Below are 27,186 nucleotides of genomic sequence, written 5' to 3'. Positions count from 1 at the left end.
AAGTACTGATACAATGAGCATTTACCCTAATCAAATGTAACAGTTAAAGGAAGATCTTTCAGAGGAACTTAGAATTTACAAAGATAAATAGAACTTAGCCAGAAAATATGCAGCGGCAACATGCTAGGCAGGAACCCAGCATGTGTAAAGGTCCTGAGCTGAGAAAGAGGAGCCTATGAGGGATTGAAATAAGAATAAATTAAAGTAAAAACTTGCGTGGTTCTCTATAAGGGAAGAAGTGACAGGAGAAAACAGTGAAAACAGAAGCCATTGTCATGAGGGATTGAAATAAGAATAAATTAAAGTAAAAACTTGCATGGTTCTCTATAAGGGAAGAAGTGACAGGAGAAAACAGTGAAAACATAAGCCATTGTCATGAGGTTCTCAGAAACCACATAAAAGATTAGGGGATTTATTCAAATTGCTGCGTGAAGCCACTAAGGATTGAATTGACGGTGTGTGACATGGTCAGATTTTCAGGAAAACTTTATTTCAGATCTTTAGCTTGAAATAGAGTTGAAAGAAATCCATATGTGAGAGAATCTCACCAATCCAGAGAAGAAAATAAAGAGGTTATGATGGTGTGGGCCAGGGCTGGGCAGCTGAGGTTGAGGAAGCTGGCCAGCTATGAAAGATATTTTGATGAAGAAGCCATGAGAAGAAGGACTGATTGAATTATGTGAGGTTTGGCTGTGGAGAGGGAGAAGTGATTGAAAGTGACTCCTGATTTCTCGCTTCACAGACTGGGTGCATGAGGTTCCTGTGTTATTTGTGAGCCACAATAATAACTATTACAAGTAATATTTGAAGATTTTTGTACACAGTGATTTTGAATAAAGGTAACATTTCTTTCTTTGTTTCTATTTTTCTCCATATGCTTTTAATGGCTTTCATAAAATGTATGGCTCATAATTTTTCTGTTTTTTTTTTCTTTTTTGGCAAAATATCCTGATATCTGCAGGCGGTAATCCATAGTATCATACTCCAACACGTGTTGTAAGGATCCTAGCTCAGGAACCACTGGCCATGACTATTTCCAGTGTGTTTTTTCTGTGTCGTGAGAGTATAATCACTAGCCACCATTTTTTGTCTCCTGTACTGCATGACAGGTTTTTAACTGAGTACTTTACAACTATTATCTCATTTAACCCTCACAGCAAATATATGAGGTAAGTGATATTCCTATTTAACAGAGGGGACAATTGAGGTTCAGAGAGGTAAGAAAATTACCAAGGTGAAACTCACAATTTGAAGAACTCGGCCTTTAAGCCCAAGCCATTAACCCTAACACCCATGTTCACTCCTCATCACTGTTCCTTATTCTGCTGCCCAGAGTCCAGCATCTCAGAAACACACTTTAGATGTTTTTGCCTAAAACATGCTGTATTGCATTTGCCCACTTCTCTACACACTCACAGAACTTTGTGGTTGGTTTGCAACTCATCCATGTCAGCTACAGATTTAATCACTTAAGGGAGCTTCATGGCTTCTGCAAACTTGGTAGAGTTCTCTATGAATTCCCTTTGGCAGATCATTGATAAAAATATTACATTTGGCTGGTCCCAGCAATGATCCTTCAGAGAATCTAGAATTAATACCTCTCCATATAGAAACATGTCAGTCCATCCTTGATTTGTGCCTTAGTGTTAAGCTAAGTTTCTACCTTTGAAAAAGAAGATTGTCTCCTCATTACCCACTTTGTTTTTGAAGGTGTCTTTGATCTTGACACCTTGTCAAAAGTATTGTGAAAACCTAGGTAAATTATTTTCATATGTTGTTCCATATTCACATGCACACTCAAAACATTTGCCCAGTCTGTTCTTCCCAGGTTCAAAGCTACCTGGGCACCAATTAAGTCCACTCCTCTAAGCCATTCACAAATTGCTCTGACTTTTTCACTACTTATAGTACCACGTAGAACTTTTGGGTCAACTAGATGAAGAAGGCATACAAAAGGTGTAGAGAAACCATTTCCTGCCAGGAGAGAAAGTCCACATCAACTCAGGTTAGGAGGAATGAGAGGTTCTAATTGCAGACTTCATTCCTTCACTGTGAACGTCCCCAAACTCTTAATGATAAGGCATAAAGATGGGCAGATAAAGTAAAAGTCAGGATGATGTAGAAGCCTACAGAAGTGTGTTCAATTATTTCTTGAATTTCTAAGAGTGGATAAAATAAAAAAAATAAAGACACCCTGAATGTGGATAATTCTTTTAATGTTTATTTATTTTTGAGAGAGAGAGACAGAGAGCAAGTTGGGGAGGGGAAGAGAGAGAGGGAAACACAGTATCTGAAGCAGGCTCCCGGCTCCAAGCTGTCAGCACAGAGCCTGACACGGAGCTCTAACCCACAAACTGCAAGATCACTAACTGTGCTGAGGTACCCAGGTTCTGAGCCACCCAGGTGCCCCGAGAAGTTTTTTAACTGAAGACACTATATGTGTGGGGGATAGAGTAGTGTCTTTAGTCTCTCTTAACATTGGTTGAAGTAAAGGAAGACAAAGGAGTGGGATGGTTAGTGTATTAGTTTAGTTAGACACACAAAGAAGCGTGGCTTGTGTAGGCAGTGTAATACAAGCCTTCCTCAAGGAAGTAGTTCAGAATGTGTTTAATCCTCTTAAAAATATGGGGGATGCCTTCCAATCTTCCCACCTTTTCCTCATTCATGCCCCCATATTCCCCTGCCCATGTCCATCTCTGGCTCCATCCCTCTCTTTACCACCACCCAGTTTCCAGGCCTGGCAAGGCAAACAGTGAACATGTTACAAATTGAACTTAGGGACTTACACCTTTAGACATCTTAGGGTCAGGGGCACATGGGTGGCTCAGTCCATTAAGTGTCTTACTTTAGCTCAGGTCATGATCTCCCAGCTTGTGAGTTCGAGCTCCTCACCTGGCTCCACACTGCCAGTGTGGAGCCTGCTTGAGATTCTCTCTCCCTCTCTCTTTGACCCTACCTGACTCACACTTTCTCTCTCAAAATAAATAAGTGAGCTTTAAAAAATAAAATGAAAACCCAATTCTATTTAAAAAATAGAAATCCTAAGATCAATTATTTTTATCTCAATCACTTCCCACTTCTTGAGAAAAGTTAACTCAGCTTGAACACTAACCCATCTGATTAGGTGTTTATTTTTAATCCCCATGTTTCACTAGTAAACAGACTTGATGAAACCAGTGAGTGAGAGAGAGAGAGAGAGAGAGAGTGTGTGTGTGTGTGTGTGTGTGTGTGTGTGTGTAATGTAGAAATGTTGTAAATGTGTCATAATCAAAGCAAAATAACATCCCAGAAGTTCAGCCAGGACTACTTTTATAATAAAAAATATTGATTGATCCCAGGGATAGCAAAGATCACTTCTACGCAATTACACTCTTGCTGCCCCTTCTAAAGCAGTGTGACTCAGAGATTCCTTCAGAGCTCTTAGTCTTTTATATACAACTGTTATTATTAAATGGTCTTGGTGATAAAAAATTGGAGAAAAAAAATTACTAACAGAGAGGGGGGAAGAGAGAGAGAGAGAGAGAGAGAGAAAGGGAACATACAATAATCTCTTACTGCATAGATGGGGAAAAATAGGCCCCCCAAAAGTAAAAAGACACAGGATATAAAACTTACTATTCATGCTGACCTCTAAGACCCTTCCAACCATGATATTCTAATAGTCTAGTTTGAAAAGGATGGCTTAAATATTCTCTTTTATGGCTGGATGCCTAGCATAGACTATGATCTAGACAGCCATGTCCCAGCTAGGCTTTAGGGGAAGATTCCCAAATGGGCAATTAATTTAGATTTAATAGGACAGTTACTGTAAGTTTAAATAAATGCCAGTTAAATATTAACAGCGTATTTATTGAAGATTAACATTGCTGGTTGCATTGTGGGATTTTCTTTTCCTTAAAGAAACCCTTTATCGGAAGACTTTTAATCATCCTGGCTCTGCCATCAGCTTGCCTTAGATGCAGGGCAGCTCATTTATTACTTTGTTCAATGGTGTTCTGAATTGTGAAGTGCATACCTTGGTTCTGGAGAAAGTAAAAGGACATGAGGAGGAGGGCAATTTCTCTATAGAAGGGACTGATAAGTGAGTATGAAGGATAAAGTGCTTTTGAGGAGAGTGTTGAGAAGCACTCAAACTATAGGCTATAAGAGTTGGAAGGGCCCTTGGAAGTCACCTAATCCAAACTCTTCCTTGGAACAGAAGGAAAGTGGAAGCGAGGAGCACCCTCATGCAGCCAGCAGATGTCAGGCTTAATGCAATACCCTGGACTCCTAGCTCCACCCTGGAGCTGCCATCTTGCTCTGGACTTCTTTTAACTTTTGAAAGTGCACTAGCCTGTTTAGACGCATTGGGAGGCATCAGATCTTCAGAAAGACCCATATATCATAGAGATGTTGGTTCTTTAGAAAAGTAAAACTTTGGAAAAAGGAACTAAAAATTAAAAAAAATAAATAAAAAGCAAGTGAAGTGACTTGTCTAAGGTGATGTAATGAAGGCTGGAGTTGAAACTAGACCTCAGGTCCTTTGGTTCACAAAATCGTATTTATAAAATGTCACCTCCAATGAAAAGCACAACCGAATCTATATGTTTTTGAGCAAATTTTTGTCTCTTCTGTTGCTGCTTTTGGTTGGGGAATATGGAGTCAAGCCAGTAAAGAAAGTACAGAGAAAAGGTTAATGAGAGAAATGAGTAAAAGGAAATTATCTGGGGAGAAAGAATTCACGGGTAGAAGTAAGCCAAGTTCCTCTGATTTGGGATGTTAGGCTCCAAGTTTGGGGCTGGTGAAACTGTCATTCAGAGGGTCCTTTCTCTATGAGAAACCTCAACCCGACTCTAACAGGGCTGCATCTTGTAAACATTAGAACTGGTGTCTTGGGTCTGTCTATGCACGAGACAGATGTCCGCATGGAACCCTCCCTCCCTTCTACAGAGGGAACGATGCTAGTCCTGAAGCACTGCTCTGGGATGTTCAATGATAGAAATTCGGAAAGATAAGGTGAGCGCCGGGTATTACTATCAAATGATGAGTCTAAGCTCTAGACCTGAGAAGGCTTTGATTTCAGCCTACTAGCACACAGGAACAAAGAAGGGCATAAGGGTTTGTGGAAAGAGTGGAAGGAGTGGGGACTGCTCCTTTAAAGATGAGAAGGAGAGGTCTTGTCTTGTCTTCAGGTTCTTTCACTACCTTTCAGTTATATGTAGAAGCAAGACAGATAAAAGTTCCTAGGCTGGGGTGCCTGGGTGGCTCAGTCGGTTAAGCAGTTGACTCTTGATCTTGGCTCAGGTCATGATCTCAGTTTGTGGGTTTGAGCCCTGCTTTGGGCTCAGCGCTAGTTGCTTGGAGCCTGCTTGGGATTCTCTCTCTCTCTCTCTCTCTCTCTCTCTCTCTTTCTCTCTCTCTCTCTTTCTCTCTTTGCCCCTCCTCTGCTCACACTCTCTCTGTCTCTCAAAATAAATAAATGAACTTTAAAAAAAAGTTCCCAGGCTGCCCCATGAAGAGAAAGTTGTCTTCTCTTTCCCAAACACAGGCTATTTCCCACAGCCCTATATCCTGCGTGCTTTTGTGGAGCACTGAGTTTGAGACGTTACGATTGGAGCTGGAGGGTCACCCTCTTCCTGTCCTGGTTTTAAGGCTAAGCTACTTCCTTTTATGACCACATCTCAGCATGAAGCGTCTGCTCCATCTCTGTGATGAAACCTCTCTCTCAGAATCTGTACTCTCACGGTGCTCACAAGCCTGCACTCAGCGGGCTGCCTCTGAATGAATATCAGGCCTGACACTCCTCTGTCCCTGCTAGTCCAGATGCAGAAGCATGGTGGCTCCCACGTTTTAACTCCTGCAGTGTGTGTAATAGGCCTTTGCTGAGCTCTCTACATCTACTGTCTTATTTCTTCATCACACCAACACTCTGTGGTAGGCACCCCTATTACCATTATTTTTACAAATGAGGATTTTTCCCCAAGTCAAGGTCACACAGATAGTAATGGAGATGATGAGTGTTTGACTTCTGGTCTGTCTGATTCCAAAGCCCATGGTCATTCCTTACGGATGCATTTGTACTGAATAAATCCATAAGTGAATGAATACAGAATGCTGGAAGAGTTGGAGATGTTCAAACAGAGCCCCTCACACATACATATCTTTAGTTTAAATGGGGACAATCTGAGAATATAAAAGGCAGCTTCTGCCCATGCTCCTTCCCGCCTTGAGCTGTGTGGCTTCTGTCCTGTCTGCCTGCAATGATGTTCCTGTCCACACCACCTGCCCCTTCATCTCCTCGCTATTAAGTCCCAGTTTAAAGTCATTTCTTGGGGAAACATTTCCTGATCTTCCAGATTCCATAGGACCCTTCTGTCATACATATTTTCTATTTCCCCCTCACAATGCTTACAACAACTGTATCCACTGTTTTTTAAAATTTTTTCTTTACTATCTGTCTCTCCTGCTAGACAGTGTGCTTTATGAGGGTGAGGCTCATGTTGANGGGCTCTTTTTTTTTTTTTTTTTTTTTTTTTTGTCTCTCTCACTCACAGCTTCAATGGCCTGCCTATACTAGAGCTGGCATTTAGTGTATACTAAATGCCTGTTTGTTGTATAGATGAATTTCTCACTTACGTTTATAAATACTTGAGACTACCTCCTCTCCTCCTAATGTCACCTTAAATAAAGCTTAGGAAACTGTGGCCAGTGCCTGGAAATCTGGACAAGCTAATGGGACAAACTGATTCTAAGAGAGAGGTATATTCCAGCTTGTTTTTTTTTTTTTTAATGCTTATTTACTTATTTTGAGAGAGAAAGAGAGAGAGCGAAAGCAAGCAGGGGAGGGGCAGAGAGATAGAGGGACAAAGAGATTCCCAAGCAGGCTCTGTGCTGCCAGCACAGAAATCAAGAGTCGGACGCTTAACTGATTGCGCCACCCAGGCACCCCCCAGTTTGTTTTTCTTAGCACTGAGAATATTCTCAAGGGTTCATAGGGAGCATGGGGTTGAGTTCATGATGACTTCAAAATTCATGAGTGTAAATACAAATAAAACTACTGCCAAACCTATTAACACAAGACTATAAGCAAATCAGAGGCTGGGGCTATGTCTTTCATTTCTGTGTCACTAACTCCCACAAGATTTCAGGTACATTAGGAGGAGCTCAAAGTCTACCTGTCAATGCGTACTGCATACGCTGAATTCAACAGCATAATTGGATACCCAGAGGTATTCTGGGAAGTAATAGTATCACTTCCTTTGTAGTTCTCTCTCTTGCCCATAGCTGAAGCAGCCAAAGGAGATATTTTATTAGTTAGCTCTTAAGCAGTGTCCTTACCTGACAAATGTAGCAGAAAGCTATACTGGAATAGGAGCCAGGAGTCCTGAGTTTCTGTTCTGATTTACCAGTCATTACCCTGTGTCCCTACAGTAATGACTCCTCCTTCCTGGGTTCAACACCCCCCCCCCTTATGAAATGAGTGGATTGTACAAAATATCTTCCAAGGTCTCCTCTGATCATATAGTTCTGTGATTCTGTGACTCCAAGGTCTTATTTTGACCCGAAACCTAAGTGAGTAAAGATTCTGCCCCAAAGACCCCTGGCTCATGAGATGTTCCCTTTTAGGCACCTGGATTTTGCTTTCTTGGCGCTTTGATTTTAATCATTCATTGTGCTCCTCCTTACTTTTCCAGCTACCTACCAATTATTCTTCTGACCACCTCTCCCCTTTATGTACCTCTTAGAAAGTTGCATGCTTTTCAAAGTCCATAGATAGCCTAACCTTTGCCACTTCTTCCTGCTCTCCTTTTCTATTCTCTCTATTCGTGACCCCTTTTTTCTCCTCAGAGGCTTCTTCCCCTCCTTAAAGTTGCTCTTTTGCTCTTTCTGTTGAAATCCTAACGTGCTGGACTCTAGCCCAGATGAACAACGATTTTATTTTGATCTTCTATTCATATAGGAGGAAAGAATAGCATGTGTTTTTCCAGAGTCCTGCCCATCCCTGCTCCCCTAGAGACATTCCTTTATCCAGATCCACACCACCTTCTCTGATTAAACTTTTCAATATCTGCTCAGTGCCACACCACTGTAACTGCCTTGCATCTCATCTTCCCGCCTGAGCTCCTGTTTGGAATCTCTACCAGGAGAGGGGGGCCTTTAGCCTTTTTAGAGACGGAGAAGCAGAACTGGCATTTCTTAAGCTAGTGCTCTTCTTCTGGTCTTTTGTGTACGTGGAATATTCATGGCTCTTTAGCTAACCCCAGCTTGCTGTAGGTAACAGAGAGTGAAACAAAGACAACAGCTGATTTCCATTTCCCTGGGAATTTCTTTCCTGTTCCAACCTTGCTTTTAGTGCGTAGATGCTGCTGATGCCAGAAGCCTCCCTCTACCCTGTCTCCTCACCTGCCTGCCAGCTCTTTGGGGTCTGCACGGCAAAGCTCCCTCACTCCCCCCTTTTGCAGTCATGGGATCATTAAAGGGAGTATGATTGTTTTCTTTTGCTCGGGCAGTGTGTGTGTAGGTGTGTGTGTGTCTGTGAGCTTGAAAGGCATTGTCCTATAGATATTTTTATAACCTGAAGCAATTACAGCTGTCAGCACAGAGACAAGCTGTGACAAGTTGATTTATGTGTACAGTATATGTGTATCCAAGAGGGAAGGGAGGAAGGAGAGGGAGATGGGGGGAAGAAGGTGGAGGTGGGCGCTTGTTAGGATGTTGCTTTCCAGGAGGCAGAAAGGAAGTCGTTTCTATAAAGAACACAAATAATGAAATTGCTCTGACTGTCATCCCTTTTTCATTAACTTGGATATGCTGGGAAAAATAAAATAAATCTAGCGGTTTATATGAAGGAAGAGACAGGATATAAGATAAGCCACTAAGTGTTGGTTATATTTAGGGATTAGGGGATGGGCAGGGAGTTGACATATGATTTTGAGCTTCATCTACTCAAACAACTTCAATAAGGAGTTCAGATGAAATGGATTCTGCCTTGTTAATTGCACGGGCATCCCTAGTCTTTCACCACTTTCTAAACTTCCATTTGTGAATAAAGTTTGGGCCCCTTGACCAAGAGAACAGGTATGAGGTTGCCAGTGGGTTTTCTATCTCCGCCCTGAGCATTACCTGAGCTCTGCTGGGTTTCCTGGCAGATGCTGCCCCTAGCACCCTCCCTTCACAGTCGGAGACAAAGATGGCTTGACTGTCTTAGATCAATGACATGCAGGCTGGTATAAAATGAACATCTTAAAGAGCCCGTATGAAGAATTATTTTCCTGCCCAGTCATAATAATGAAGTGGTAGCGAGCAAAATGTATTAATAAAGCATCTTCCACCTTAAATGGATTTCTAAGTATTTTCCTGTAGAGTTAATCATGTATGTAGGTCTCTAGGGAAGGCTAGTTGTTGTCATTATCCACATTCCCAGATGCAAAAACTAATGCTCATTTGTACCTACTTGGGAATTAGATGCAAGAGCCAGGACTAGAATTTATTATGAAAGGAATCATCCTTGCCATTCCCAAGCCTGTAGGGAAATGACTCCAAAGCCCAGAATGAATCCCTCTCCCTTCTCTACACTGTAATTATTTCCAGCTGAGGTAGTGAAGGTGTGTGTACACAGCGGGGATGGTGGGGGAGCATGAAGGGTGGGGGAAATGGAAAGATGGATAATTAGAGGTAACTCGTTGGCCTTAGGGGAAGAAGAACCCCAAATTTAGCAGAGTGTAAGTCAGCAAATACAATCTCACACTTTACCTCCTATTTCCAAAATTTCCTATCGTAAAGGGGACATAAAATAGGATCTTGCAAGAATGGATGGGTGCAGGAAAAAGTTTTATCTTCTTTTTTTTTTTCTTTAAAAAATAGAAACAAAACTCTCCTCTCCACAGATGCCATTTTCTTTTCTTTTTCTTTTCTTTTCTTTTCTTTTTTTTCCTGATAGTAAAGCCATTTGTTGCAGGCATAGCTGACAATTGATTTTTTTGGTGCTATATATCAAATGGTCCCTACTGGCCAAAAGCAGCAGGTGGCTTTCCCTGAGAATTTAATCTCAGGAGAAGTCACCAGAGGAGATGAGGAAAAAATAGCCCTAATGATGGATTAATTGAGATCTTCACTGTAAAGTTGCTCAACTTCTCATGGTTGACCACTTTCTGGTTAACTATTAAAAGAGAAAACCACATTTGCTCAGTCTGTTTGTTACCCTGAAGTATGGGTCCTACATCTGCAAACTCGGCCTCCTTCCCTACCCGTCTAAAGTAAGGTGAGGCAGGATGATGGGTAAAATGCTCTAACACATGTATTATCTCCAAGCAAGTAGTGGTTACAACCTGCAAGGTGTAAGGACTTTTCTGGCACCGGGACCTTTATAATTATAATGTTTCAGTCTTTTTGGTCTTGGCTGGATGCACTTGGGAAAGAACATCCTTTTTATTATTTAACAGGTATTGAAAAAAACAGCTTCTGGGTTGGATCTGATAGAAAGTTGAGGGAGAAAAAACAAAGTCATTGTTGGTTCCCTCTTGTCTATCCCCAGGAAAAGTCTGGTTCGGTGTAGAGGGCTTAGATCTGGAAGTCCCTGAGGAGAAAGCATGTCAGTTAGTTAGTTAGCACAGGGGTGTGGGCTGGTTTGCTCAGGGGCCAGGCCAGGAAGGGGAATGCACTGCATTCTATCAGAGCAGGACTTAGGGGAGAAATTAAAATGTAGGTATGCAGCCCGAGAGAAGTGACAGGAACTGAGGCTAAACCAGTTTTTCCCTGGGTTTCAAGAATTCGAAAAACACACCTCTTAAGATGATTTGAAATCAGCTCTGCAAGACTGTGAAATCCAGGAAACTTGGGAGTCCGCAGTATAAATAAAGCAAGTGGCTCACACTCATTCATCTGAATGAGCACTTTTGCAGGGCTAGCATCTTTTAATGTCGACAAAACAAGAATAAAGAATGTAAGTTAGTGTCGGAACTTGACCAAAATTTTGATGCGATTTTGCTAGTTGTACACCCTAAGAGACTTATATGATTTTGCATTTATTCTGTATATGGAAGATCTGTTTAGAACGGTGGTGTTGGGAAGTAGCTTGGGGGGGTGGCGGTGGTGTGGGCATTGACTGCTGAATAAAAATGAGATTATTCTAAAGCATCCTCCAACACTCTGAATTTACTCTAAATGCTAATGGAATTAATCTGATAATTTTAAAGGTGCATGCATGCATGCTGCAGGGTTTTCCTTTCCTAGTTAGTTTGTGACCCTTTCTAAGATGTCTTGGGCTTATTAAGATTGTGCGGTAACTTTGCCTTTCTTCTTAATTTGGAAGTGACAGCTCTTCAAGGGGGGAAATGGTTAAACTCCTCGCCTTGGNGGAGCCGCCCCCAGCGTGCCCCACTTTCCATCTCGGCTATTGTTACGGATTGTTTTTCTCCTGGCGATCCTCCCTCCGAAACTTACAAAGAAAGTGTTGGATTTCCCCTTGTTGGAACTGAGGAATTGCAGACCACCTCTGGGGAGCCGGATCTGACCCACCCCTAGTTCCCCTCTGGTACCAAAGTGCTTACTCCACTCCAAAGTGCCATGTCAGAACTGCTACCGGGAAGAAGGGGCTCCTGAGACGTGCCCACACCTTTGCACCTGCCTTGCGCTTCCCCTTTCTTGGCCATCTTCCCCAGCCGAAGCAGCACCGAGGAAGCCCCCTTGGATGTCCTCCGTGGAAACTGGTTACCCGAGGCCGGATTTGGGGGAGGAATATTAGACTTGGAGGAGTCTGCGCGCTTTTCTCTTCTCGCGCCTCTTGGTCGCCGCTAGTTCACTGCTCGGTCCCTGAGCTCGCTCCCTCACCCCACCCACTTCCTGTGCTCGCCCGGGGGTGTGTGCCTTGCCGCTGCCGGAGTTCTGGGAAGTTGTGGCTGTCGAGGATGGGGGTCTGTGGGTACCTGTTCCTGCCCTGGAAGTGCCTCGTGGTCGTGTCTCTCAGGCTGCTGTTCCTTGTACCCACAGGAGTGCCCGTGCGCAGCGGAGATGCCACCTTCCCCAAAGCTATGGACAACGTGACGGTCCGGCAGGGGGAGAGCGCCACCCTCAGGTAGGGAGCTGTCTCTCTTCTATGAATTGACAATGATTTGTACGGGTTGTGGGGGGAGAGGGGCAGGGGTGCAGGTGTGTGCGCTGGAGCAGCTGGCACGGAGGTCGCTGGTTCCTTGGGCTGCACGATTCATGGTGATTCATGGTGGAGCGCTTTGCCCCGGGAACGTGGTGGTGTTAGGGAAACGCTCAGAGTATGGGGAGATGAGCTGTTTCTCAAAACTGGCCTCCTTGGCTCAGGACTTGGTAAGCATGAGGGGCGGCTAAGGCAGGGAGTCATTGAGATTGAGGACAGTGGCATGGACACTGTGTGTGCCCAAACCTGGTGGCCATGGTGACTGGGGACCTGGCTGGGGCTCGGCATGAATAGTCATCTCTGAAGTTAATGAGTCCCGAAGGACGAGTCTTGCTTCGTTTGAATGCCTTCACTCTGCCTGTGCCATGGGGAATTGCCAGTGGGCTCCTGTATTCTGGCAGACCTGATGTTTTGTCCTGGGCTTAACTGTGTCTGGGGTGTCTCCATGCCATGAGCTGGTGGGCAGCAGGACATGCTTTTTCCTGTCGAAATATGGCTTTCAGAGACTGAAGTCCTGGAGATGAGTCTGATTTGTCTGTGGAAAATATCATTTACTCTGGTTAGCTGTTCCCTCTTGGTTTTGTCCACTAAAGTGGTGTGTGCAAAACTCATCTACTGAACAGATAGGATATTTCAGTGTTGAGTTGGATCCTGATTGGTTTCTGGGGTTAAGGCTTACAGAAACTGAGGAGGAGAAGAAGAATCTTGGCTATGTTTTGTGTAAGGTGGGACGAGTTTATGTCCCAGATGACCCTGCCTACTGACATGTTAACACCATTTCCAGTGTCTATGAACTGTATCGCTCATAAGAGGGTAACAGAGAATTAGTGATTAAAATGGGAAATCTTACTCTTTAGAGAGAGTCAGCATGAGGCAGAAGTTAAGAAGGTTTATGAGAAGAATGATTTCTCTGCCTCTCTTTGATTTAATATGCCCTCTTCCATAAAGTTTTCCAAACTGGACTGCTGAGCTGACTTCAAGGCAACATGGCAATATTACCATCCTTTGCATTTGAAGATTCTTGGAAAGATACCCTCGGGGCTGGTGGCCATTGTTTTATCTCTGGCAACTGTTCTTTTAAAATTGCGTTGTTTGTGGATGGTACTCTTAAGGAGATGTCCACAGGATAAGAACTGTCAAGGAGGGGACACTGGCAATACAGAGTTGACTTGTCAGGATATTGCCAAAGGAAGTGTGTGACTTAAGGACCCATGGAAGGCCTACATCCTGTGCTCCACTGTCTTTGAAGAGCTAACCCCCAAAGACCCAGTGAACTCCTGGTTACCCATTGGCTCAGAAAACTCCCCTCTTCCACTAAGCTCTTCAGCGACTACTTTGGACAAAGGTTAAACTATCTAACAGCCTCCCACCCCACAATTACTGTATCTGCTTTGTCAAGGGATGTCATAAAGCTATACAAATGTTGTGATTCCAGACTGCTTAAAAGAGAGTGCAAAAATGAAGTCTCCACACAATACGATGATGAATTTAGTGTTTTCTGGATGCTTCCTTTGTCCCTAACCCTTAGCTGCAAGGAGTGGTCTCAAAGAGATAAAATAGAGACATTGTCACATGGAGAGCATGTTAGAAACAGATGGGATGGTATTTTCAAGGAGAAGGTAGAAGGTAGACAGCTCTGTGGACATTTGGAGATAAAGAGATAGCAAAGGGACCTTGATAGACAATGGTCCCATATTGTAAGGGGGATCTTTGATGGGGGGTTGAATGAGCCAGGATCTGGTCTTCAGAAGGCAACCGCCTAGGCTCTTGAGAATCAAGACTCTCTAGAGAGTGGCTGAATTTGGCAGATGCTTAACCAGGGCATGGTCTTTATTGGAAACAGCTTCTCTTTAAAATTGCATTATCATGGACTAGCTGCTTCTTTTTATCTCTCCTCCCATGCCTTTCTTGCTCACTCTGGGCTTCCCTGTCCCTGTCTCTTTCAAGCGCTAATGTTTCTTTGCACTTTCACATCTGCTCTGGTCTTATTTGGGTGTAGAAGGAGGACATGGAATATGATGGGGCTTCCTCTCTAGACCCAACACTGCCATGGTATAAAAAGGCCCTCTTAGAACATCTCCTGCCATTCTGTGCCAGCCGCACAGAATGGGACTAAATGTCTAAGTGATGATATATAGGAGGAAGATGCTTCCAGTGGCTAGGGCAGGGATTAGAGGAGCTAGCATGTGACTGACACCGAGCCACTGGCCATGGGCCTGATTTAGGATGTGAATCAGGCAGAAGGTGTATCAAATGACCTGCACAAAGGATGCTCATGCCTCAGCAGGATAACCTTCATTCTTCCCAGGCTCTCATGCACTAGAACAAGCAAGGTCCGCCATGCTGGGGTGTTCTTTTTTGGAGCTGGAGTGCTTGAACCCTCAAACACAGTCTTTGTAATTTGGTGTGCAAAGAAGCAGTTAGGAATTTCAGAATGTATTTTGTTCGCATAAAATCTGCTAAATTTGCAAACCTGATTCTAGTTTGTTGTAGCGTAGTGTCTCAGGGCTCTGGGTTTTTTTTTTTTTTTAATATTTGTTTTTGGGTGCTTTTTTTCTTTTTTGTGTATTTATGTGGATCTTTTCTTTTTATTTACCTCTTTAGCTTCCTCTTTCCCTTCTTCCCTTCTTCCTTCCTTCCTTCTTTCCTTCTCAGTCTCTCTCTCTCTCTCTCTCTCTCCCTCTCTCTCTCTCTCTTCTTTTCTCATTCAGCATGCAACTAAGCTACACAGAATAGAACTAGGGAAGTGTTCTGGGCCTCCACTCTGCCCTGGAGAGCCACCACCACATTGCTGTGGGTGACAGGGGCGATGCTTGTAGTTTACTTCTCAACCAGCAGAGGACTTTTTGCTCTCGTTTTATTTTATTCTGCTTTGTTCTCACCAGTTTTATTTTTTGAGGATCTCTTCCAGTCCTCAAAGAAGGAATGCTTCAACAGCAGATTCTAATGTGAGGAAACTTTTAAAAAATGTTTTAGTTCATCCAATTAGCGCTAACGATCCTTGTGGAGGTATTGGGAAACCTTTCACCCAAGGCTGCCATTGACAGCCTGAAAAGAATCCCAAACAATTTGCATTCTCCCACCCTTTCTGCCCTCCTGCTGATAGTGTGTATGCATATTTTTTTTTTAAAAAGGGTGAGGTTATGTCAAACAGGATATATAGTAATAATGGCATTAACCAAGGTTTAGGGGGCACTTGCTATATGTCAGGGAGGGGTCTGTTTTTTATAATATCTTACCTGTAGTCCAGCTTCATAACATAAACATTTAACCCTAACAGAGAGCCCGTGATGTAGGTGCTCTTATTATTCCCATTTTGCAGATGAGGAAACTGAGGCATAGAGAGTTTACATTGTTTGATTAAGATTGTACAGGTGGGAAGTCTTGAAGCCAGATTATGAGGCAGTAGTAATCATAATGTTAATAAGATGACTAGTAGAGTCAATGATTGGTCAGTTACTATATGTGTTAAATAGTTTGTATACATAGTAACATTCAATGTTTAAACAACTCCCTGAAATAGACTTAACTATTCCCAACTTCATTGCTGAAGAAGCTAAGGCCCGCAAAAGGGAAATTAGGTAATATCACACAAGTAGTAAGTGGCAGAGTTGGAAGCTGACTCAGGACTATACTCCCTCATTTTGTACACTACACTTTCCCCACTGCATTCTGTGTTCTAATTCCTTGCGGTACTTAGTGTCTCCTCTAGTAATTTTGGCTTAGACCCTTTCCTGCAATGATGTTGAACCTTCTGTGTTCTTTCTCCTCATGCAATGGGGATCAGCTAGCTATTAGAAAGCAGAGATTTTGTACCTTGTAATATCGTGAGCACTGTGTACTCCCAAATGTTTACGGAACAGACAAAGTGAATGGGAACAAAACAAAAACATCCCCCAACCTATATCCAACTTCTCTCTTTACTGCATTTCTCCATCATTTTACTTTAAAATACAGCTGTGGCCAACCAACAAAGGTTTATTGAGTGGTTCTTATGTGAAGGGTCCTGAACTGAGTTTTGGGGTGTAAAGGCATGAGGCTTGGACTTCATACTCCAGGGCCTTGAGTCCAACTCAAAAGCCTGGGCTGTGGACAAAGAAGTAACTGACAGGTGAGGCAGAGTGTACCCATCAGGAAATGGGTGGTGTGTGTGTGTGTGTGTGTGTGTGTGTGGTCAGAAAAGAACATCCTGTTTTCACTTGGGATGGGACTGGGCTTCTCTGTGGAAATACTGAGGAAAAAGTGAGGAGCAGGATAGCCTGAGGTCCCCAACTATGTGGATGTCATTAACTGGAGAGCTTTCATTAAGTATCCACCTATCGCTTGGCAATTCTGATGAATGTGTTTCGTATTATCATAGATTTCCCCAATAGGGCAACAAATAGTATAGTGAATTATTTCCCTGGGATCATCTGCGAAGTGAGTAAGTATCAAAAGCTGAGTTGTACCTTCTGTCACATATCTAGACTGTAGGCTTTGCCAGTGCACAATGTTGTTGTTGTTGTTTAGATGAGTTAAGAAGAAAAGATCTGAGAAATCTATGAGATTGAAGTTGGATTTTGATATAGCAACTCCACGGAATAGCACAGAAGAATGTGATTTTGATATGTGAGAAAACCCATGGAGTCCCCTTCTAAACATAGGAAACTGTGGCCCTTTATTCATATCATGTTAAATGTTTACCATTTCACTTGATACCAGATGGATTGTCTCTTTGTCCCTTCAGCTACTCAGTGACCTCTTGAGGGCAGAATAATGCCTTCTCCATGTTTGAATCCCAGTATCCAGCATATGACTTGGCCCATGGATTTTTCTAATAAAGTCTGAGTGTCTGCTCTGCCTATCTTCCTGCTGCAGACATCCTGGCCTTTTCTCCACCTCATGAAAGTAGAAAATGAATTATTGCTACAGAGGCGTTCTATTCGTGGTTCTCCCTGTTGGGGATACCCTTATTCCAGACCTTCCCATGGACAGATGTTTATCATTTTGGCCTCAGCTCAGATGGAAACCCCTCACTAAAGCCTTTCCTGACACCCCAAGTCAAAATAATCCCTATCACCTGCACTAGTCTTACACTGACATTTCATCTTGGATTTTTTTTTTCTTCTTCAGAGCCGTGATCTGTATCTGAAATTTTCCTACTCATATATTTGGTTATGTGTTTATGATATGTCTTCCCCAAATGGACTTTGACTTTCTTGATAATAGGTACCTGCTCTTATTCAGCACTATGTACGCAGGGGTAGGCAAATAGAAGACGCTCAGTAAACAGTTGTTGCATGACTGAATGAAGGGAATCTGAGACCACTGTCTTCTTCTCCTTGTCCTTCTCTGTCCTTTTTTCTTAGTTGTCTTATGTTGTCCTTACCCTGGACATGTTACTGGCTCACTGTCATTTCTGATCAGGCTGCACAGATGTGTGAGGTTGCTCTTGTGTGAGGTTGCTCTTGAGGAAGTTACAGTTACACATCAGTAATTGGACCGGTGCTTTTCTGTCAGGGACACAGATAGACTACATCAGTTGTCAGTTATTTCAAAGCTGCATCCATGACACTTGCCTTCTTTCTGCCAGGTCACCTCCCTACCCAACCCTTCAGCCTCTGAAGAAGAGCTCCTCTCTGATGAGGTGTTCAAGCCCAGATGGACCTCCGGGAGATTAGCGTTTTCAAGATAAGGAGGGGCACCGAAACGCACCTTTCTGCCCATCCTTCTTTCTCTCCCTTTGGAGTTTGCTAGCAGTGGTTGTCTCGTGGTGTAACTATCGATCCATTCTTTATGAGTTAACTCGTTCAGAATAGCAATGCCACTCCGGAAGCATGTGCTCTTCTGACTGCACTGCCTCCTCCCAGGATCAACCACTGTGTGCTCACCTCCGGGGCTTGCCAGGCATCCAGCCGGTGGACTGTGGCTCAGAAGAGCATAGACAGATGGGGTTGTGGAGGGAGGCTCCTGGAAGCATACTCAGCCTTTTGAGGAGCCAAAAACTAAAATGGGAAAACTAAAAACCCAACCAAGCATGGGGCAGAAGGAGAAAGGATTAAGCCAGTTGTCATGGGAGCCTGGCGAGGGGCACCGAAGGACAGCCTGGTTCTTCAACGTTCCTTACCTACAAGCATAGGTGCTTTGCAGAAATGTTGCTTTTTGTCTTTTGAGTTTGAAAGGATTGCAGAGATCTGGTGCAACCACCTGGTTGTACAGATAATGAGATAGTGATCATACGTCTTGCACAAAGATGCCTTCCAGAAGGGTGAGGTGGAGCTGACATCAGCCCATGCTTCCTCACTTGGCTATGAGCCCTAGCATAGGGCTACCTATGCCTAAAAGAAAGCCACCTTTTCCTAGTAAGTGCAAAAGCATCACACTGACAGCATCATGACAGTCAGCTAGCATTTGTCACTGTGCTCGCTTCTCACGGCTGGTTGTGTCTGGCACCGAGGCCTGATTCTTAGCCTTCTGCTCCACCTCTGATTCCATATGGGACAACTGTTTACTGTATCAGGCTCCGTGCTAAGCACTCTACTAACAGAGACTTATTTAATCCTCCTAGCTGCTCCAGGAGATGGATGCAATTATTATTCTGATTTTACAGATCAGGAAACCAAAGCACTGAGAAAACTGAGACATTTTCCCAGATCACACAGTCAGATGGTGGCTGAGCCTGGGGCTTGGAACCAGTTTTATCTGACTCTAAGCTGGTTCTCTTTTTGTACCACAGGGCTTTTCTCGAATTCCATCCCTTCTTTGCTTCATTGCCAAGGTGTACTCCCAGAAACCGGGTGAATTTGGTCTTTCCTCCTTGTCCTGGAGCCTAAGAATCTCCTTTCTGGAAGCATTTTAGGAATGAGGTATGGGAATGTTTAAGCTCTGATGGCATGGAGACACAGAGAATGACCCAGCCGGCCTCTCCTAGTCTTTTCTCATAGACAACCCTAGAATCTCCATTGTTAGTTCAGAGTAAGTCTATTCCAGGTTCTTCCACCAAGCTTTTGTTTCAGATCAGCAGTCTTGGACTCTCATAGCAGATCCTCAAACTTTGCCATGTATTTCTCTGTAGTTCTCTGGTATTGAACAAATCGAGGTAGAAACACAGTTCTATGAGGATTCCACAAGCCAGTGAATCCGGCTGTCCTGGCAGTGGGAAGCAGAGTGGGTGAGACCTTGACCTACAAACTTTCTTCTTAGTTTTGCTGGAAGTAGGACCATTGGCATCTCGTGACATGGGAGAATCTTGAAAAAAATTATAATTAATGTTAATAGTGTATTTATTCTCTTAGGTTCAGAGTCTCCACTGATGGGTCAAATATAACATTATTCTTGCATTATTTGAGCTACTTTGCTTCCTTTGGGTAAGGTTAATGGGTTCCCATTCTGTGTAGTAGATTACTGATGATAAATAAATAATACAGTTAACATAGTATAGATGGTCAATTAGTACTGCTTTTAGGAACTCAAGAATTGCTTGGGTTTAGGACACGATTTCCAAATTGCACGTGTGCACCAATGAGGAGGAGCACATTAGCACATTCCAGTAGGAATGTTTAATGGGAGCACGACTGATAGAGGCAAAGATTTCCAACAAACAAGACCTTACTGACTCATATTCTAGTGGCAGTGGTATGCTGGAAAGAAAACGGATTAGGAGACAGGATTCTGCTCACTCTGACACAAGCATAGTGTCTGTGAGCTGTCAGACAAAAGCTTTTAACCCCTCTGTATAAAGAGGACAGTTCTTACCTACCCCAAAGGGTTATTTTTGATTAAATGAAATAATTTTACACAAAGTTTACTGTATAGCTATTAGTCTCTTTCTCTCCATATGTATATACATATGCACACATATATATGTCTGTATGTTTATATATAATATTCACACATTTGTCAGTTTTCATTAGAAACTATTGTAGTTTAAACACCTATATAGCTACCCTTTGATAGATACACCGTGTCATGCTTCTGGAAGATCTACAAAGAGAGGATTGCTGCTCTACCTCCCCGTAATTGTACTTTGGTGTGTTTCTCTGCACATCTGTTTAGATCTTAGGACTCTTCTTCAGTTCAAATAATTTCTTGCACTGTTTTATTTCTGACAGGGAGTTAGAAGAAAGGTATTTCTTTATTTTTCATAACAAGATTGTTGCATAGCAAGTTGTGACAGTTCATGGCTCTGAAGATGAATTTCCCACCAGAAAAAGCTGTATGGAAAGCTCTGTAGAGGCAAGTTCTCTGAAACAAATAGTGGGGTTAGGAGTTCATGTACAGATTTAGGACTGGTAGACTTTTTTCTATGGGAGACTGATTTTTCGGTGATAATTCCACTGGAATCAACAGACAAAAATAGAGGTAAGGGTGCCCTCACTTGGGTGGGGGGCAAGGGGGTTAAGCCCTTCTAGCTTTAATGTTCTCTGATTATAATTTTCCTGTTCGTTCACATCTCCTGTGCATTCAGAGGCCAGCTCAGGACTTGCACATTAATGGGGGAAACTGAGAAGGAAGTCTTTCTGCAGTTGGTACTTTTTTTTTTTCTGTCTCAGTCTGGGGCAAGACCTGTGCACCTGGCATTAGAAACTGACTGCGTAAATCACCAATGGAGCCACAAAAACAGTCCTTTTCACTTCAGCCATATGCCATGGAGCTAAAATTAATTGAAGTTATAGATAGAAGTCTCACCCTTTCTGTATCTGACTTTCCCAAATCTCATTGAGTCACGGGACTGAGTTTTTTGGGCTTATTTGGGCATGTTTGGCCAACTTGCCCTCTTCTCAGCATGAGATGCTTTGGCTCAGAAAGCTTTTGGGATTTAGATTTGTCTTCTAAAATGAACATATGAATTAATCTTACGATTTTGCTCATGGATTTTTTTACAATAATAGAATTTCTAATGAAAAAAGCATCAACCACTAGGCTGATGGAAAGTGACAAAACTGATATCAACAGTCAGATAACACCTTGTTGGCCACGTGTTGGTAAAGGAAGATATGTTTGTGTAAAAATAATCTCTTGATCTTTTCTGGCTTTCAAACAGGCTCTAATGGAGTGGATGAGTGGAAAAGTGCACTCACACTCAGAATAAGCATCTTTGGACAAATTTACTCATCAGGAAAGCTCAATCCAAAATAATTCTAACCAGTCAGAAGCAATGAAGAAGGAAGGAAGATAGAGAATACATGCCCATCTCTTTAATTTGGTGCAGTTATAATACATAAAAACTTGAAAGAGTAATACTGTGGTGTGGGTTGAGTTGTACTCCCTACCAAAAGAAGAAAGAAAAAAAGAAAACAAAAGATATGTTGAAGTCCTAACATCTGGTACCTCATAAAGTGATCTTACCTGGAAATAGGTTTTTGCAGACACAATCAATGAAATTAAGATGGGATCACACTAGAGTGAGGTGAGCCCCTAATCCAAGATAGCTGGTATTTTCATAAGAAGATATACATAGGGAAAGACTGGACAAACAAGGAGAATGCCATGCGATGATGAAGGCAAAGGCCAGAATTACATAGCTGCAAGTCAAGAAATGCCAGAGATTGCCAGTGAACCACCAGAAGGAAAAGGCAAGGAAGATTTCTATCTTACAGGTTTCATAGGGAGCATGGCCCTGTCAACACCTTAATTTCATACTTCTGGCTCCTTGAACTGTGAGACAATAAAGTTTCGTTGTTTTAAGCCATCCACCTTGTAATGCTTTGTTATAACAGCCCCAGGAAATGAATGCGCTAGGAGAAAGAAATTACAAAGGAAGATTTCTATTAAATAATCATCACATACAAAGGACCACTGAAAAGCCAGGTTAGACCACGCCACCATCCAACTGTGACACAAGTCACTGCAGTCCATAGAGGAGGGGTCAGACCCCTGAATGTCGTTGGCATGGCAGTTCCTGTCCTAGTCATAACCCCACAAGCTCTGCATTACAAATATCCAGGAAGCTGATCTGGAGTAGAACTATGCTCAGAGCTCATTACCTTCTTTTTCCTAAGAGACCATCAGGACAAGACCTGTAGTTGCCACTGCTCGGTTATCTCAGCAGCCTCAGGAGTCGAAGCCCACTCCTCCATCTAAGTCATGTGTCATTGTCTCCATTCTTATTATTACCATATGGTCTTGTACCACCAATGATCTGAACCAACTGCAGACTTCCTCCTAATCCTCCAAACCTTTCTACTTACTGTCTGAGCTTCGTGATCTGTCACCAGCAAAATCCCAGATTTCCAGTCTTTCCTCTAAATGTTCTCTCCGGTTTTCCTGAATTGTTTCCATTCCTAGAGCCATGTCAACAGAGACTGTTTTTTGCCCCCTATGCTTTGCTTACCAAGCCCTGAAAGTTGAATAGATATCCTCCTTGCTACTCATTGTGACTTCTGGACAGTCTTTTTCTGGCTTTCTCAGAATCCCTTACTCATGTCGGTGTGCGGGCTGTGAGGTTGCATTACCCAACAACCGTTCTTGCTGTGGCCTTCTGCTCTGCCCTGAGAGCCATTCTGTCCTCCCAGAGCTCCAGATCATAAATCCTAGTGTGAATCCAAATGTCCACCTTTATGGCTCAGATGTTTCAAACTCAATGCCTCCAGCCAGCGTTTTTGATACCAGCCACATTTAACCCACCTCCAGCCACCACCTGGCTCTTCGATGCCTGTCTCTCCCAAGCCCCAATCTTAGGAATGGACACCACCATTCATTCAACCACTCAGGCCCAAGACCCAATAAATACATATTTTTTCTTTCTCTCTTATGCTTCATCTAACCTATCAATGCATCTTATTTGTCTTTACTTTTAAGATATATCCTTTAAAAATTTTTTTAAAAATGGGGGGGTGGGAGCCTGGGTGACTCACTCGGTTATGCCTCTAACTTCGGCTCGTGTCATAATCTCACGTTCGTGGGTTTGAGCCCCGCGTTGGGCTCTGTGCTGACAGCTCAGAGCCTGGAGCCTGCTTCGGATTCTGTATCTCCATGTCTCTCTGCCCCTCTCCCCTCATGCTCTGTCTCTCTCTCTCTGTCTCAAAAATAAATAAAACATTTAAAAAATTTAAAAAACATATATCTTGAATCAGACCACTTTTCACCATCTCTAACACTATCACTTTAGTCAAAACCACCATCACCTCTCTCCTGGATTATTTCAGTAGCATCTCATCTGGTCTTCCTGGACCCCTTCTGCTCTAGCAGAGGCCACTCGACCTCTACCTCATGGCTCAAGTTTAAGAACATTCCTCAAATCGTACCACTCTCTGTTCAAAACCCCATTGTGGCTTCCAGTAATATTTAGAATGAAATACAAACACTTCAATGGTATAAAAACATTTTATTGCCAGTGCCTGGGTGGCTTACTTGGTTAAGTATCAGGCTCTTGATTTCACCTCAGGTCATGATCTCACTGTTCATGAGTTTGAGCCCCACAGTGGCCTCTGCACTGTCAGTGCGGAAACTGCTTGAGATTTTCTCTTTTCCTTCTCTGTGCCCCTCCCCTTCCTTGCATTCTCTCTCTCTCCCTCTCTCTCTATCTCTCTCTCAAAAGTAAATAAATAAACTGAAAAAAAAAAAAGCTTTTATTGCCTGTTGCCTGCCTACCCCTCAGAATTTCCCTCTATCACATCTGCTTCACTCACAAGGATGCAGTTCACTGAATTTCTCTTGTTATTCCTTGAACCCACCAGTTCCATTCTTGCCTGTGGAAATGCTCTTTCTTCTGACAGGACCCACCACAATGTTGTATGGCAGGATATTCATGGCATTCACGTCTCCTCAAACATTCTATCCTCAAAGAAAACTTTCCAGACCATGCTGTTTGAGATAGCCATACCCCAACCCCCACTCTCCTGTGTTTCCCTATGTAGATTTAATTTCCTTTATCACCCGTAACAGTCAGAAAATTCTGTTATTTATTCATCTATTATTTATTTATGGCCTCTTACACTAAAATGTAAGGTCCCTAAGGCTACTGACTTTATTGCTCTCATTTATAGCGGCTAAATTATGGCCTGGCACATGGCATATATTAAGAAATAGTTGTGGAGTGAATGAAAACTTTATTAGGGATAATAGTAAGCTGCGAACAGTGAAAATTATTAGAGAGGGGACTTACGTATATACCTGAATTGGCAGAAGTTTGGGTGTTCCTAAGCAGAGCTCAAATGGAGTGGGTGTGACCTAGCCTTGGCTTTGTCTTCCAAGACATTGAGTGGGATGGGAAGATGAGGGGGAAGTGTGTCTGGGTACTCTGACACACTTCATAAAATCTACATGGGCAGAGGCTAAAGGATCTTTAAATTTCCACTTCCGCAAAAGGTTTTATAGAAAATCTAATAAACACTTGAAAATAAGGATTAGTTTCTAGTTCGAGTCCAACCGTTGTGGGGGAGGGGAAGGAAATGGCACTTAGTCAGAAATCAGGCAATGAGCCTCACTTCTAACACATTATTCCATGTCCATTATGTTTCTTTTAAAACTGTTTATTAAGGGGATTCTACTTTAAGGCTACAGAGCATGATGACTGAGCATAGGGCTTGGAGCCAGGCCCTGGGTTCAAATCTTAGCTTTGCCACCGCCCTGTTGTGTGACCTTTGGCATATTGATTAACCTCACCGGGCCTCAGTTTTGTCGTTGTTTGATGATAGGAGTAGTGAGCCAGGAGAGAAATAGGGAGTATTTAAGAGCAGTGTCTGACACTCTGTAAGTGGTAGCTTCATACGGTGGGGGAAGGACGGAGCATGAAATGTATCTGCTGTGGGCAAATAGTACTCCTTTGAATCGAGTGACCCCGGGTCCCCTGGTGAAGGCTGATGTTTCTGCAAGTCCTGCGCCTCTGTGGTGGACTGATTTTGAAGAGTCTCAGCAAGGGTCATTGTTTTTGGGAGGTGAATAGTGTTTGAGGGCTGGGGTGACCTGAGTCTCAGCCCTAGCACTGTCACAATTCACCATGGGATGCTGCTAAGAAAATTAGTGTATTTCCCTGTTTCCCAGTTTCCCTGTGTCTGAAATGAGAAGGCAGGGCATGACCCCTACTGCTCTGTTCAGTTCTTTACATTTGAGGAAGAGATGGTTAGCTGTTCAAAAATATATAGATTGTTTATCTTCCTCCCCGGGCACAAAGCTTGACTCCGGTTTCCCAGGCTCTTTTGAATTCAGGTGTGGCCACGTGACCAGGCTCTACCCAGAGGATTGTGAGCAAAAGTTCTGTGCGGATTGGCCCAAAAAAGCTCCCGTATGAAATACTTCATGCTGTTTCTCTTTACGCCATCTGGATGGCGTAAATTACCTTGGAAACCCATGTCCTGTTGGACAGATGCTCCATCATCAGCTAAGGCACTGAATGTCTCCACAGAGCAGGGCTTCCACACCCGCCCCACCAGCTGACCCAGAACCTCGTCTGTTAGATTACTGCATGAAGGAAAAGTACACTTCCATTGTGATAGGCTTTTGGGATTTTGGAGTTCATTTGTTACAGTACCTAACATTATGCGATCTAATTCCACACAACTATTATAATTCCTGTTTTCTGATTTCAACCGCATAGAAATACACAGGTTTCATAAAAAAGTCCAAACTTAAGCACTTATTAAAATTTCTTGGCAAGCTTTTTCGGTGATTTTTGCATGTGTCTGAAAGTGGGAAGCATGGCCTTTTCAAACTGAAGCCTCAAATGTTTGACTTTCATTTGCTTGACTCTTTACATCTCTGAAGCAAGTAAAATGTCTGCTTTACAGAATATGTGAAAACCAGTGACAAAGAAAAGTTTTACCTTGAAGTAAATTAGCACATGTCCATAATGGATATGACTGGAGACATACCATAATTAGTGAAAATACGTCTTAGATGACAAATTGCTCATTAATGGCTGGAGGTTTTGTACTTAGTGTAACCTTTGGTGCTAGAGATATTCCAATACCCAGTGTTTTAATTGACATGCAGTAAAGAGACAGATGGGATGATTCATAAGCTTTTTCTCAACAACGTTGAGAAAAAGGAGAGAAAACCACTGTCAGAGGTTAGATGCTGGAAGTGTGACCAGGTGTTGGGTTAGTTGTGTGTGCATTTGAGTTGGGGGGAGGGAGGTCTGAAAGGGAAGGGGGACGGCAGTTGTGGTAGGAGATCTACAGGGCCCGGAGGCAATGCAGACACAGAAATTTCTGAGGTGGCTCTATTCCAAGATTTTGCATTTCGGGGATCAGGAGTCTTGTCTTATGTTCATTGTTGTCTCCAAATGACGCCCAGCACCTGGCACATAATAGGAGCTTAATGCATTGTTGGAGAATGAATGGATGGGGTTCCTTGTGATGCTTTAGCACTACTTCTTTTGTATCTTGTATGTGCCGGGCACTATAGTGGGTACTGAGTTCCTTTTTCACAAAGTGATTTTAAGTGAAGGGAGACTGGGGCTGAAGCTTGTCTGAAGTGAAGTGTCCTCTTCCAGCATACAACTTAAACAGACCAATTAGAAATAGGTGCCCTTCCGGGGCGCCTGGGTGGCTCAGTCGGTTAAACATGCGACTTTGGCTCAGGTCATGATCTCAGCCCGCACTGGGCTCTGTGCTGACAGTTAGATCAGAGCCTGGAGCCTGTTTCAGATTCTGTATCTCGCTCTCATTCTGACCCGCCCTTGCTCACTCTCACTCTCTCAGAAATAAATAAGACATTAAAAAAAGAAAGAAAGAAAGAAGGAAGGAAGGAAGGAAGGAAGGAAGGAGGAAGGAGGGAGGGAGGGAGGGAGGAAGGAAGGAAGGAAGGAAGAAAGAAAGAAAGAAAGAAAGAAAGAAGGAAAGAAAAGAAAGATAGAAGTGCCCTTCCTCCAGTCTGACAAGTCAGTCCCTAGGCCTCTTGGTGAGATAGACAGAACTGCGAGTTTTTAAATGTCTCCATTCAGCATCCTTGAGCAGCACACAGCCTGCACAACTATACTCAGCAGGTACCAGTTTTCACTAAATAAGTAAGAAGACAAACAGTACCTTGTATATTTGAAAGCACTATGCCAGAAAGCAAAATACCTATAATAGACAGTACCTTGGGGTACAGGGAGAGGGGTGTTTGCAGGGTGATCAGGAGCATGGTATGATCCCTGT

At 43.0% G+C, this 27,186-nt stretch overlaps 1 protein-coding gene across 4 annotated transcripts in view; it reads left to right on the top strand.

Annotated features, from left to right (window-relative positions):
• Nucleotides 1-27,186, top strand: part of NTM (neurotrimin) — a 943,759-nt gene that overhangs the window by 529,941 nt on the left and 386,632 nt on the right. For 3 of the 4 annotated variants that reach the window (XM_077756520.1, XM_077756519.1, XM_077756518.1), the window contains exon 1: nucleotides 11,410-12,052. In XM_077756520.1, coding sequence (XP_077612646.1) covers nucleotides 11,886-12,052 — 167 coding nt within the window. In that variant the 5' untranslated portion in view covers nucleotides 11,410-11,885. Of the gene's footprint in view, nucleotides 1-11,409; nucleotides 12,053-27,186 lie in introns of those variants that run through there. The other variant, XM_077756517.1, reaches the window with a different exon arrangement.

Source organism: Crocuta crocuta, unplaced genomic scaffold, assembly GCF_008692635.1.
Source record: "Crocuta crocuta isolate KB4526 unplaced genomic scaffold, BGI_CrCroc_1.0 scaffold172, whole genome shotgun sequence".
Taxonomy (NCBI): domain Eukaryota; kingdom Metazoa; phylum Chordata; class Mammalia; order Carnivora; family Hyaenidae; genus Crocuta; species Crocuta crocuta.
Note: the sequence above shows the minus strand (reverse complement) of the source record. Positions and strands in the feature narration are given on the sequence as shown.